Source organism: Drosophila kikkawai, chromosome 3R, assembly GCF_030179895.1.
Source record: "Drosophila kikkawai strain 14028-0561.14 chromosome 3R, DkikHiC1v2, whole genome shotgun sequence".
Classification (NCBI taxonomy): domain Eukaryota; kingdom Metazoa; phylum Arthropoda; class Insecta; order Diptera; family Drosophilidae; genus Drosophila; species Drosophila kikkawai.
Genome location: NC_091731.1, coordinates 30,900,791 through 30,914,501, shown reverse-complemented (window position 1 = coordinate 30,914,501; position 13,711 = coordinate 30,900,791). Strand labels below are relative to the sequence as shown.

Genomic DNA, 13,711 nt, shown 5'->3' with positions numbered 1-13,711 from the left:
ATTTGTCCTGTATCGTCCACCCTGTCAAGCATCCTCTTCAGATGCCGGAAAATGCCACCGTTATTTGGGGGAAAGCCATAAAGAAATGTACCCTCAAGTGGATGTTGGTGGCTGTACTGAACTCAAGTGGACACTCCGGCAGCCAGGACATATGTATGTGACCAGAAGCACTCGAAAGTCTTTAGCCCCACAGTTAAGAGGAGTTCACTTACAGAAAAAAAACATGATGGTAAGCAAAGAATTAAGCTTCTCTTATTGAAATTTTAGAAATACTTTTGTGTTCAGATATAATGGTTTTATTTTAGTAATACACTTTTATAAATTTCAAAGGTTATACAATTTTTCTTCCCTAGTCTTCTTCCTGAGTAACATATTTTCCTTTTAAAGTTTAAGAAGCCTAATCGCAGCGGTCCACAAACTTAAACTTAAAGGGTATATTTGGCTGAACAAAGAACCTTGCCTTGAAGGCATCTTCAATGGGATATTCGAAACCGATTTCGAAATTCCTCACCAGCCGGGCTATGGCTATTTCCATCATCATGTCCACGATCCGCTTGCCGGCACAGGCTCTTGGACCGAAACCAAAGGGCAGGTACATAAAGGGCGTGGCCGTGTCGCCGACCAGGTGGGAGTTGGACTCATCACGTAACCAACGCTCGGGTAGGAATTTGCGAACATTGGGCACAAACTCCTCCATGTTGGCCATCTGGTAATTGGAAGCCATGCCCACATCCGTTCCAGCCACAACTCTGTAGCCACTAAGCACCACATCATGGGGCATTCGACGAAGTGTTCCCGGGCCAATGGGATACATACGGATGCCCTCCTTGATGCAGGCCCTCAAGTAGGGTAGATTATTCATGTTCTCCATGGTCAGTGGCGAGTCTTTCTCGGGGAGTATGCCCCTGATCTCCTCCAGAAGACGAGCCTGCTTGTCGGGGTTCTTGGCCAAGCTCAACAGAGTGCCGCTGAGGGATACCAATGTCTGGAAATTACCATATATTATTGTAAGTTTTAATTTCGATATCTTAACTCACCGGATCTGCACCGGCAAACAACAAATCCATGGCTATAATCACAGCAGTTTGACGATCGAAACGAGCTAACTTCTCCAGTAAACTGGTCTCGAGACCCAGCTCGGTGAGTTTTCCCGCCTTGGCATCAGCTTCAATCCTTTTCAAAGCCTCTTCGATGTGGAAAATGCAAAAGTCGGTTATCAAGTCCAGGGAACGCATAAGTTTCTTGAAGTTTGGCATTGGCAGATACTTCCAGAAAGGTGGCATCATATCCAACTGGAAACCCAGCTCTACCACATCTTGAAGAGCTAAAATAAGCTGCTTAACTTCCTTGTTTTCCCGGTTTTCCCTCAGAAGGCCAAGGTGTGTGTTTAGGGCCACGGAGCCAATGGATTCTATCACCAAATGGCGAATGTCCATTGCAAAATCATCTGGCATTTCCTGACTCACAGGATCACGAATAGAACGAATGCTGTAAGAGATATATTGAGCTTAAGGTTACTCCCAAAAATCATAGTTTATATAACTTACCGCTCTACAAAATCATCGCTGACCTGCAGCAAGTTTTTAATATAGAGTTTGGCATTGCGGGGCTGCAGAAGTATGGGATTGACTGCGGTACGCATCTTTCCCCAGGATGGGCCGTTGCTAAAATAGTAAATTAATTTAATATAATTAAAAGTAGCATAAATTATACAACTCACCCCGAGGTCAGACCATCATAGCCATCGAAAACCTCACGCCTGTGCACCTTCTTGAAGTAATCCATTACCTCAAAGCTTCTCCTGTAAGGATACTGGCCCTCATTACGGAAGATGATCTCATAATCCTGGGGATTCATGGTCAGCACTAGATCAGTGCCAGCTATGCTGGGCATCCTAAAGATACTCCCATATTGCCGGTTCATATCAAGAAACATTTCGTGAACTGGTCGGTCTTTATAGCGACCTAATAGGGAATAAGAGCATAATAATTAAGAGATCAGAAATTCTCCAAAGAGTTTTGCTTAAGAGCGCAGAAACTGGAAAGCTTCTTACCGCCTGGCAGAAAAGCTCTTATTAATTGCAATTTGCTGGGACCCGGAATATCAGCATAGGGCTTGGCCTCCTCCAAGTTCACAGGAGAGGTCTATAAAATAAACTAAGTCTTATATTAAATTTGATATATTTTGTGGAATATTCACCTTATTGGCCAGCCCCCTTTGGAGCTGGTAGACCTGCCTGGCGATCTGCTTATTTGCGTTCCACTGCCTCGACAACATATTGCAGACTGACATATATTATTCCTACAACTTTTGATTAGCAAACTTTTTTGTTTTCTATTAATTTGGGTTTAGAGAGCTTTGCCAAAGCTTTTACTCGCTCTCTTACTCTGTCTCTCGCACTCAGCGGGTGAATATTTGATTAGATTTTGTTTATGTTTTTTTGCGCTTTTTGTTTTGGTCTTATTTTTTTGTACTCTCATTTGGGCTTTAATTCTTGGTAATGAATAGAAAACTGATGAAATGTAGGTGTATATCATATCAAATCTTTGATACTTAAGGTTTAAACTATAATTACTTATGTTATTACCTCAGTTATTAAGGAAATCAGTGATATTTCTTATCACAATTCCATAGAAACCATTAAAGTTTAAATAAAATGAATAAAACTACAACTGAAACTATTGTTTTTGCATTATTTTTATCCACCTTTCTAATATTTTATTATATATATGTTGTATTATCAGTTTATAACCCACCTTTAATAACTCCCATTGAGTATACGCACTGTTGTCGCTCCGCGAAATTTAAAACCTTTCACTAAACTAAACTAAGCCAGCAAATTTAAGCTCGTCACACTCACACACAGAAAGAGAGGAGAACAACAGCCAGACAGAAGCAATATCTGGAAACACAGTGACAGAAAATCTATATAGACGACGGCCCAGACTGACGGCTATAATAAAATCGATTTTTTATGTTTTTGGCAACTGACAAGGACGCGTCGCATCGAGGGGACGCCGCGCGCGTCTCTCGACCGGCGGCCCCATAAATATCCTTTACAGAGACACAGACAGAGTGGCACACACACACACATACAGAGACAGCTGATGATGGGCATACAAAAGTTGACCTCGACTTTGAGCTGTCAAAGGCAGCTAACTAAACTGACCTAAACCAACACAAAAATCGACTTTCGGCCGCCTAAACAACACAAAAGCCTGAGGATGACAGCGCCGGAAAAAAGGGGGCGTGTCCAATAGCAAGTGGTAAGTGGGCAAGGAGCGGGAGGTGGGGTTAGGCGTTAAAATACAAAATATCAGCATGACGCAATGATTTCCGGTTTCCTGGGAGTGAAAATGAAACCTGTTGGAGCGGCGAGCTCTGTGTGTGTGTTGGCAATATAAACAAATTCAATTTGACAGCTGACAGCGACGGCGGTTCAAACACAAACACAACAAAACGCACACTCACACAGAGAGAGAGAGCGAGAGAGAGAACCACAACACACAGTAACAAAAGCCGCAAGTAATAAACTTTTACGATCTGTTTTACGGCCACGCGGCACGTGCAACTAGGCCCAGGATATTTCCAGGATATTCGGTGTAAAGCGCTGGATGCGGGGGAAGCCCGGGTGCTGCAACATAAATTTAATGAAGCTAAAAGCGAGGCGCAACAACAATGCACACATACACACATACATACACACACACATAGCACTCATACACAGGAAGAGAAGGAAGGACACATGTTGAAGCCGAGAGCTGCCACAGAGGCTGGGCTGCTGCCTGGGCCATAAAAATAAAATAAAAGTAAATTGTTCAAGGCCAGCCATATTTTATGTTATTATTTTACAAATAGCGAGCATAGACAGGGGGAAGGGAGCAATAGAAGGGGAGAGGAAAAGGGGGAATGACAAGCTTCTTAAACGCGGAGAAAGTTATGTTTTGAAATTGGGCAAAGGACATTGTGTGAGATTGGTACATGGCATTGGTTAGTATTTTTATAAAATTATAATTATTTACTATGAAAAAAGGAGTATTTTACTTAAAAACAAAATGTTGAAGACTTTTGCCTACAAAAATATTAAACTATAAAGGTTTACTGGTTCATTCATCACATTCTATTAATAAATTATTTTATTTAAATAAACAGAAAAGGAAACTTAAGACTTACATTTTTATTTAACTTTGCTTATAAGGTCAGTTATAACTAACATCTTTATGTTTCTCATATTAAATTATAGTACATCTTTCTGACATAATTTTTCTTTTGAAAAACATTTAAAGCTGCCTTATAAAAAAAACCATTATTATGCTATTATTATAATTCCTTTTTGGCATCGAAAATAGTACAAATTTCGCCTCATGACTGCGCCGCACAAGAAAAAAATAAATAAAAGGGATGCTAGCCAGATCCAAATCCAGATCCTTGAAGCACCCCCGCCCCCTTTTAGTGTTGTTGTGTCTGCGACACAAAAACGTCAGGAGCACTCACCAAGAGCATTCGCCGCTGTCCTTGCCGCAAATGCCATTGATGGATGATGCGCCTGCCCACTCGCCCACTTGGCCAGCCATCCCCCACCACCCACCCACTCAGCCAGGCAGCAACCGAATGGGCATTTCACCCCCGTTTTTGGAGGGCGAAAATAAAAACACTAAAACCTGCAATTTGTATGGAATACATCAGCAGCAGGAGCAGCACCAGGAGCACTAGCAGCAGCCAACGAAAGTGGACGCGGACGTGGGCCAGAAAGAGGCGGCAAGAGTCCTGCGAGTCCTGCGAGCTCTGAGTTCTGAGTTATAGAAGGCCATAACCTGCAGTCGCCTGCTCACTCTTTCTCTCCCCCTATATCGCTCTCTTTTCGGCGCTTTATGATTGCCAGACATAAATAAGCGCAAAAGCACCCCGATGTGTGTGTGTGTGTGTGGGAGTCCTGTGTCCCATAGTCCCGGAGTCCCTGAAAGTGCACTTGCCGTGTCCCTTTCGGTGAGTGTTTCGGTCTCACCTGTCCATGGAAAAGTCGTGGGTTGGAGGTTAAAGGGGGGGAAATAGGGAAAACCCAGCGGCGGAGCTACTGCACTCCTTTTTTCGTCCCGCTGACAGCTGGATAAATGTGTATCTATGCGAGGTCCTGTCGCTGTCTTTCCTGCTTTTTTTTTCTTCTCCTGGATATGTACTCAGCTCATCTCGCTTCTACTTTTCTCCTGTCTGCGCATCTTCTCTTCGGAGAGCTACGGTTTATGTGTATGTGTGTTGAGCCAAAGTAGCAATTCATCATAGAAAATGGCGGAAGTAAGCGTCCTTTTTGTGGGGTGTCCTCTATGCATGTGTGTGTGTGTGCCTGGCACGCACTCTCCAACTTGGGCATCAATTAAAACCGGAGGGTGCCATATGATAATGGGATTTAAAGCGTAACCAGAATAAGGTAAATTGAGGCAAAAGATAAAGTAACTTAAAGTGAAAATAGTATCAAATTAAAGTTTGCTTAGATTACAAGGATAATAACTTTTTAAATAGGTAAACAGCTATGTTCCATACAACAACTTTCTGGGAAACAAACAATAAATTCTCTAACTAATTATACTTAACTTTCCTATATAAATCCCCTAGAAATAACCATAGAAGACCGTTAAAATCCCTCTTATTGATTTCAAATGGCAATTATCCAAGACCAAACTATATCTGTCAATTAAGGAACATTAAAAGCCAGCAGCTTAGCACTTGTCCAACCACACAAGTTAGCTAACTCAGCCGGAGGAGTACTAGAACTAGAGCAATCAAATGTCACTTGGCACACACTCAAGTGTTATGGCCCCCATCTCAAGTTAACACATGCCCCGGCTCCAGACCCGGTCCCTGCCATTTGCAGCTACATGAAAAACGCATCTTCCGTTCACTTAACGGCCCAACATCTCGACTATATAGAGGCATGTTATATAACCTGGTTTTACAGCCCCAAGGGAAAGGACGCAAAGGCGGGGCCAAGGGCCAAACTCATCAAGTTTGGCTTAAGAGGCGGACATTTAGTTAATTTTAAATGCTGATTAGCGCACTTTAGAGAGCTAGAAAGAGATAGCGGAGAGTGGGGAATTCCCCAAGAGAAACCCAGGATCCCCCCACATATGTGTGAGTGGGGTGACTTATAATTTTATTATCATTGCCAGCGGCGAGTGTCTTATCAGCAGAGTTTTACGAGGCCACAGATCGCATCGTAGGGGTCATGTTTTCGGTTTCGTCCTTCCAAATGAAAATAAACTGTAGCTTAAAATGTTTACGATGCGTTGACGACATCGTCATCATCATCATTATCATTGTTTATATTGTGCCGGGCTCGGGGTCTGAGTTTATGTCCTTTTTATGCGCTTTTTATGCGCCATTCCTAACCTCGATTTAATTGTTTAGCCGGTGACAATCATTACCCCCAAACATATGTACAGGGCGAACGACCGACCGACCGACCGACCGACCAGACAGTGGCTGAGTTTTACGACTCCAAGGAGCTGTCAATTTGATGTCCTCAATGCCATTGACAACCCGCCCAGGCAACCAGCAGCCCCTCCTAATAAAAACATGAAGATTACGCTTTATGGCCCTGGAGAACTCAACTCAACGGAAGTTGTAAAACACTCAAGTGTAATGATGCCCAGAGCTTTGCATCCGCTTTTCCCTTTGCCCCCTCCAATTTGGGTGTGAAAACTAACGCCAGGACCTTCCTGTGCTTCACGTTTTACGACTTCTCTCGGATTTACGATGATAACATCGTCGATGCATCTCGACTCTGCTTATTATTTTTCTATTACATTATAATTTACAGCGTTTGATGGGTGATTTTACGATCGTTAAATGGCCCTCAGTTGAGATGCACAGATTTGTCATTTGGCCTGTTAAATAAAGCGCAAAATTTACAGGTTGTCATTCTGGGTGGAGTCGTAAAAATTTGGCCAAAACCAAGACCATTGAGCTATTTGCGACTGTGATTTTGTATGTACAGAGTAGAAAGGGTATATGGGAGTCATTAGGATGTATAAAAGGTAATAAAGTAATTTTCATTATGATTTATATTTATCTGAGATATTTTATACTGAAGAAAAATAGACATATTCCTATATTCTTTACTTGATTCCAAGACCTTAAGCCGTTAAGTATGCAATGATTTGTTATAAACTTACAACTGGGTATTCCATAGTCTGTACCTCAACTCCAATTTTATTCCCACTGCTTTTTTTATGGCCATACTGTTGGCCAACAAAATGTTATCCCAGCTCCCGGATCCCCTTTGTGGCTGCCGTGGAAGAGGTGTAAAAATGTTCCGCCATTACTATTATTGTTTTTACTGCTCATCTTACGACCCAGTGTCGTCTGGGCGGAGGTCCTCGTCTTCTTCGTAGAGTCTCGCTTTTGGCTGTTTATTCAAGCGCGAAAATGGATTTGTTTTTTACGACTTGATTATTATGACTCCGACTGCGTTTGATTACAAATATTATACTCGTTTTGTGGCATTTTTTTCAATCCTCATTGCTGACTGCTCAGTGAGTGGCAAATGGTTTTGGTTTTTTGATTTTGTCGAGCAATTTGTTGCTTATGTTTATTAATGAGCCAACATTCAATGCAGGAAGCTAAATAAAATCCATCTGTAGAAGGAATAGTTTCCCGCAGACTTGAATTGACTTTTTTAAGTGTCCTCCGAAATATTTCCTTGATTAAATTCCTTTGGCAATCTCTTCCATGCCATCAGTTGCCAGGACAATGAAGCTCCCTGCAGCATAAAGAAACAATTTTCCTTGGCCAAGGATTCCCAAAAAGAGAGAGAGAGAGAGTGAAGTGCAATAAAATAAAATTAAATCTGCAATTTTGAGGTTCTTCTATGGCCCATAAAAAGTGTCTGCATCTGTGTCTGGCTTTTCTTTGGCCTTTCTTGGGAGGGTCCGAGGCCCGGAATTGCATTTACCTTTGACCCACCTAAATGGCAGTCATGCAAAAACTTGAGCTTGATTAAAAATTAAACAACTTGTGGCAACCGTCTTGTGGGTTTTGGTTATTTTTTCAGCGATGACAAAGACATTGTCTCGGGCTGTCAAAGCACGTTATTGTGAAAGATTTAGCTCAACTTACGCTTAATTCGGTGAGGGATAAGATGAGTTAAGTTGGAAGTTAACAAAAAAAATAAAGTATTTTACGAGTTCTGTGAAGTTCTAAATAGTTTAGGTATAAAGAAAGCCACTTAACCACTGTTTTCTAGTAAGAAAAATATTCATAGAAATAAACGGAAATTATTCGAAAGACCCCAAAAGAAGGGCAATTGTTATAGTTATTTTCCCAGCCTTGTTTATGTTTATTTAGTAATGAAAAGAGCCTAATAACTGCCTTTTCTCCCCACAGCTAATCAATGTAAATTAAAGTCCAAAGCTAAGCTACGTTGCCTCGCATAATTCGGCATGGAAATTCCGAATACCCAATTCAAATTTGTTCACGCTGATAAGACCACAGAAAAAGGGGGCTGAGGGCTAAAAAGAAGGGGAATTCCTTGGGCTTATCAGCAGGGAGACAAAGGCTTGGGCCCCCGGATGAGTGATGGCCTCAGTCTCAACGCCCGCGAGCTAGAAATCTCTCCGGTCTGGCTGTGTCCTGGTCCTGGTGTTCCATAGCCGCCACCTAGCAGATAAGATTACCTAACCCTCGCCCACACGGCTTACGGATTCCATCCCCGATGTCCTGGCCCCCGCTGGCAGTTCCAATGAAAAATGAGTTAATTAAAGCCACGTTCTGAATGCCAAGGCGATCAAATTCATTTGGCAAACTTTTCCCCTCAGATAAAACTGTAAAATGCTAAACATTCAAATTCCTTTCGACTCTTCGTGGTGTTGTTGCTGATGCTGAGGCTGTCCAAGGCGCTTATTAAATCAAGTTAATAACTTTTAGAGCCGCAATAAAAGTGTCAAAGATTATAGCATAGTTATAAGGGCACAGGGCTTAGGAAAGAGATCCTTTTTTCGGTGGAGAGGGTAAAGCAATTAAATTCGGTTTAATTACGACGAATTTTTGTTTTCGCAGGAGAAGAGGATGCGACGACTACGTGGGGACCACAGGATGTTTGTTAATTTCAACGCCTCATGCGGCTCGGCCGGCTCTGATAAAATGGCAGACAAACGCGCAGAGCCGGAAAATTTTTGTGACCAATGTCGTCGTTGTCGTCGTCGTAGTCGCAGTCGCCGTTGTCCTTTCCGTCTCTTCTACCCGGTCCACACATCCTCCGCTCGTTTTGCATGCGCAGCAGTTGCTGGCGGAGATTGGCAGCGGGTGCACTCGGAAAAAAGTAGTTCAAGAACAGAACAGAACACTGGAAAAATGGATTAAATATCTGCTAAAATAAAAAACAACTTGAAATTGTCAAAAATTAATTCTACGATTAAATTAAATACAAGTAATCAGGAATTTCCAAGGAACTATTTCTTTCGTCAAGTGTCTTTTGGGAATGGGGAGCGGTTCGGGCATGTTTATCTGCACGCAGACAGATACGCCGCCTGTCGAGGATGAGCACAAGGATGCAGAAGGAGCAGCAGCAGCAGCAGCACCAGAAGAAGGATCAAGAGCAGGAGCAGTGTGTGCAAATGTTGTGCGAGCCATTAATCACACGATTTCATGAATACATCAGCCAGTGAGGCGCAGAGTCAGCCAGACGATGTCACCAAGACTAGGACAACTGCCTCGCACACACACTCACGCACTTGCAGGACCCTCTCACATAAACGCAACAAAACGAAATGACTCAAAAATCTTATTTTCAGCTCATGTTGTGCTCGTTTGTTATTTTTTGTGCCGCCATCGAATCCAAAAAGGGGGTGAGATCCATGCGGATAAATCCGGGGAGTTTCCATCAGTCCGGAAAATTTCCAAGGGGTGCAGTGGGGGGAAGGTTTCTGGAAAAGTCGCAGGACATGCGGCCACCAGTGCAAAGCAGAAATGCAAAGCAAAGGGGTCAACCCTTCGAAAAGGGTTAAGGCTAGCTCACGAGCCTCCAGCTGCATTAATGACCTCAATGGGGGTGGAGGAGGAGGAGCTACGCAACCACAAGGATGGGGGTCTAGAGACCAGACCAGAGGGAATCAGGCACACTGATGGCCTCTGTGCAAGTCGAAGGCACAGTCAGTCACTCAAACGGGCTGCGGCTGTGACTGTCAGTGGATCTGTCTGCTACGGTCAGGCATGTGCCTAGATGTCCTCCTTCTCCTGCCCAATCCTCCTGATGAATCTTCCTGCTGAATCCTCTTCCTGAATCCTCCTCTCAAAACCCAGAAACATAGCCAATACTTTCCCCCGTTGTTGTTAGTGAGCATTTGGTTGTCAAAAGCAAACCATTAAGCTTTTGACTTGTCGCCGGCAGCTGATTTTTCGAGGCTCAGGACGGTTTCTGGAGGTGGAAAGAAGTTTGGAATTATGAGGCTTAGGATACAACATTTTTAGGGGAATATATACGCATTGTTTTAGAAATATATACAAGTATTGCAAGGGTTATATTTTGAATAAGGAGTATCAGGAAATAACACAATCCTTTTAGTGTAATATGAGCTCTCCTGACGATTTCCCGCCTCGGTTTCATTTATTTGACAATTCCTGCGGCACTGCAAAGAAACTAATTAAGCATGCGGATTTTCCAAAAACTTTTCATTCTCTGCTCGTCGGGTTTTGTGTATAATTTTTCTGCGGCAATGGGGCTGTCACCTTCTTCCACGTAGCAACGTTGCAAGTTACGCCAATTTGGCAGCTCATTTGCGAAAAATCCTTTAACACATGCATGCTGATAAACATGCCAAGGAACTTTTAAATACAACGGCGGCAGGCAGGAGGCAACAATCCTTGCGCTTTATTGCCACACTCACACACAGGCATACACACTCATTTCCGCAGGAGACAAAGTTTTCTTTGGCGGCTTTAAAATAAAGTTTTTTATATTTTTAATTAGATGCACATGAGGTTTTACTTAACAAAACTTTTGACATCCGACCCACACACACACGCACACATACAAGCGCACTCACCGTTATGGCATCTTTAATGCCCGGTCATATTCAACGAGCTTTTGCACTTTGCATGCGCCACTTCCGCCCCCCGCCCCCGCCTCCAACGCTTTTCCAGCTGCAACTTCCGCACCCGTTGCGCCAAAAACTTTTCCAGCACAAGCACAACAGCAACAACAATGGTGTGGGAACAACAAAAGCCAAACTGGAATTTTTACAGACTTATACATCCTGACACATTCCATGCCCCGGACTTTAGTTGCAGTTTTTCCTGCCCTGCATTTTCTCCTTATTTTTTATGTTTTCTATTTTTTTTTTCTTTAATAATTCCTGCCCGCCCTGATTGGGCATATCAAGAAAAGTTTTCGCCTCGCAACTTGCAGCCGAAAAAGAAAGCAATCTAATGCTGAAATTACTTGAAATCGGCTTAGGGAAAGGTGCCCAGTTAGCGGGAAAACTGTAAGAAACTTTCCCTTGGCCGGCTCACGTTGCTGCAGGTAAATGTCAAAATTGATGCCACTCAAAATTGCGAAAAACTTTTCGTTTTCCCAGCAAATTTAGTTGCTTCTCATCAGGCGTTGTTTTCAGTTGCTAATTTTTTGTTATATTTCCCTCGAAATGTTCAAAACAACAACAGGCAAAGTTTTACTTTGTTTGAAAGCCAATTTGCACAGAAAACTATGTACTATGTACTTGTGAAATCTATAAAATCACATTTATTTAGGTGTTATAGCACTACAATGGTTCAATTTACTTAAGGTTTTATTGGAGACCAGAAAGACAGGTTTAAAGATAGATATACAAATATCCATGGAATATTTCGTTATCTATAATAATATATTTATTATTCCGAAACTATTTTTAAATATAAAAAATGGAGATTAACAAGAGATAATTTATGTATTAATTATACATTTATTTATGTATGAATACAGTGTCATAACATCATAATAAATCCTTCTGGCTTATAATGACTTTATTCAGATTTTTGATTTATAAAATGAAATACAAATTGACACAAGAAAATCTTAATCGTTTTTGCATGATTATATTATGTACTATATATATTTATTTATTTTAAAATTTTAATAATTTATCTATATCTAGCATATATATTTCACAAAAAAAACCTTGGCAACGGCAAGCCGCCTGGCAACCCTCGCACACAATTAGCCAGGCCCAAAACAACACACCCAGACCAAGCTGGTGAGGAAAAGCGGGGAAAATCAGAGAAAAGCCGGCACAGTTGGCAACTTGGCTTTGGGCCTGGGCTTAGCCTAATTATAAAAATGAGACGTCAGCGTCACATTTTCGGGGGCCTGCCACTGAAGGCTGAAAATTTGCAAAAGGGGGCAAAAAGGGGTAACCGAAAAAGGGGGAAAAAAAAGAAAGAAGCAAGGGATTGGGTTAGCAGCCGCATGGAGAAATTTTAAATTGAATCAACTTGAGTGCTCATAAATTTTTCTAGAGCTTGTGGTAAGGATTTTGCATTGCGTCACTTGCAGCCCTTTTTTGCGTCCCTTCCCCGAAGGGGTGTGGGCTCAGGTGGATGAGGCGGCAGCCAGGACTCAGGACTCAGGCTGTATCTCAGCCGCAGACGCAGACTGATACTGAACTGATGCTGACATTGCGGCAAGTTTTGGATACATATACTTTCCAAAGAATAACAGCGATGCACAAGGAAAAAATACTTGATAAAATAAATAAAAATATAGCTCAAAATATTTAAGAAAGATTTTTAAATGGATATTGAAATATTTTTTTAAACAAAAAATACTTTAATTGCTTTCTTTCTATGTTTTAATATACAAATTCTTGTATTTAATATAATTTTTCTATGTGTAAAACTGTAGTTGCAGCCTTCATGCCAGAATTTAAATTCTTAGCGGTGGTGGCATCCTTTACAAGGATTTAGTACTCAGTACAAAGTTCCAGCTAGCTAATTGCAAGTTTCTACAGGGAAGATTTCCAAGAAACCCAATTAAGTTGTCTGTCAATCAACGAGTCTCATTGCGGCTGCCAGGTAAGTATTCACACAAATTAATTACACTCTTGCCATTTTTAAATACCCGCCAAAGATTCAGTTACGTGGAGCAAAAGAATCCAGAATCCAGGAAAATTCCCAGTGCCCATTGCAGCAATTTAAGGCAATCAAAAAGGGCAACAAGCTGAGCTGAAGGAGACAAAGCAAACACAGATACTCACAGCGTGTCGCGTGGTAATTTAAATTTTAATTTTGATCTTAATCTCTTAATGCGAAATAAAATGCCGCACACTGGTGCCCCGCGACGAAGTGCCGGGGAGTTAAGCACGAACCGCATACCGTTCAAGGGTCTGGGTGTGGCAGCAGCAGCTTCCTTTGCCACCTTTTGCTGCCCCCCCACATTCCCCCGTTTAGATATATACATAAGTACATTCTTATCTAGACAGTCACAGTTGGCTTCTAATTTACATTTGCTCCGCCAGAGCCTCAGCCTCAGCCTCAGCCTCAGCCTCAGCCTTCGTCTTCTTTCTTTGCTGCTAACTTGGCTTTTGTCGCTTTTCCGTTTTCTTTTAAAAAATTGTTATTTATGGCAGTTGGTTCGCAAATAACTTCATCAAATTAGAATCTACGGTGGCAGTTGTCCTACTTGGAGAAGTCAAGATGGTAAGGGATACCTTTAAGTACCAAGAAATTTGGTGTCAACAAACTTGAA

General features: G+C 42.0%; 1 protein-coding gene across 1 annotated transcript; it reads right to left on the bottom strand.

Moving 5' to 3' along the window:
* Nucleotides 1–273: 273 nt before the first annotated feature.
* Nucleotides 274–2,320, bottom strand: Cyp12e1 (Cytochrome P450 12e1). Its single transcript, XM_017171052.2, has 6 exons — nucleotides 2,200–2,320; nucleotides 2,054–2,144; nucleotides 1,721–1,964; nucleotides 1,548–1,664; nucleotides 1,038–1,488; nucleotides 274–985 (listed from the first exon to the last, which is right to left on the bottom strand). Exons 1-6 carry the CDS (start codon nucleotides 2,290–2,292, stop codon nucleotides 398–400), a joined length of 1,584 nt encoding a protein of 527 aa, XP_017026541.2. The 5' UTR covers nucleotides 2,293–2,320; the 3' UTR covers nucleotides 274–397.
* Between the last annotated feature and the right edge of the window lie 11,391 nt (nucleotides 2,321–13,711).

Coding starts and splice junctions, on each gene's coding strand:
- Cyp12e1 (XM_017171052.2), bottom strand. CDS start 2,292: ATGTCAGTCTGCAATATGTTGTCGAGGCAGTGGAACGCAAATAAGCAG. Junction 1,665..1,720: donor TATGATGGTCTGACCTCGGG/GTGAGTTGTATA, acceptor TTACTATTTTAG/CAACGGCCCATCCTGGGGAA. Junction 1,489..1,547: donor AGCGATGATTTTGTAGAGCG/GTAAGTTATATA, acceptor TATCTCTTACAG/CATTCGTTCTATTCGTGATC.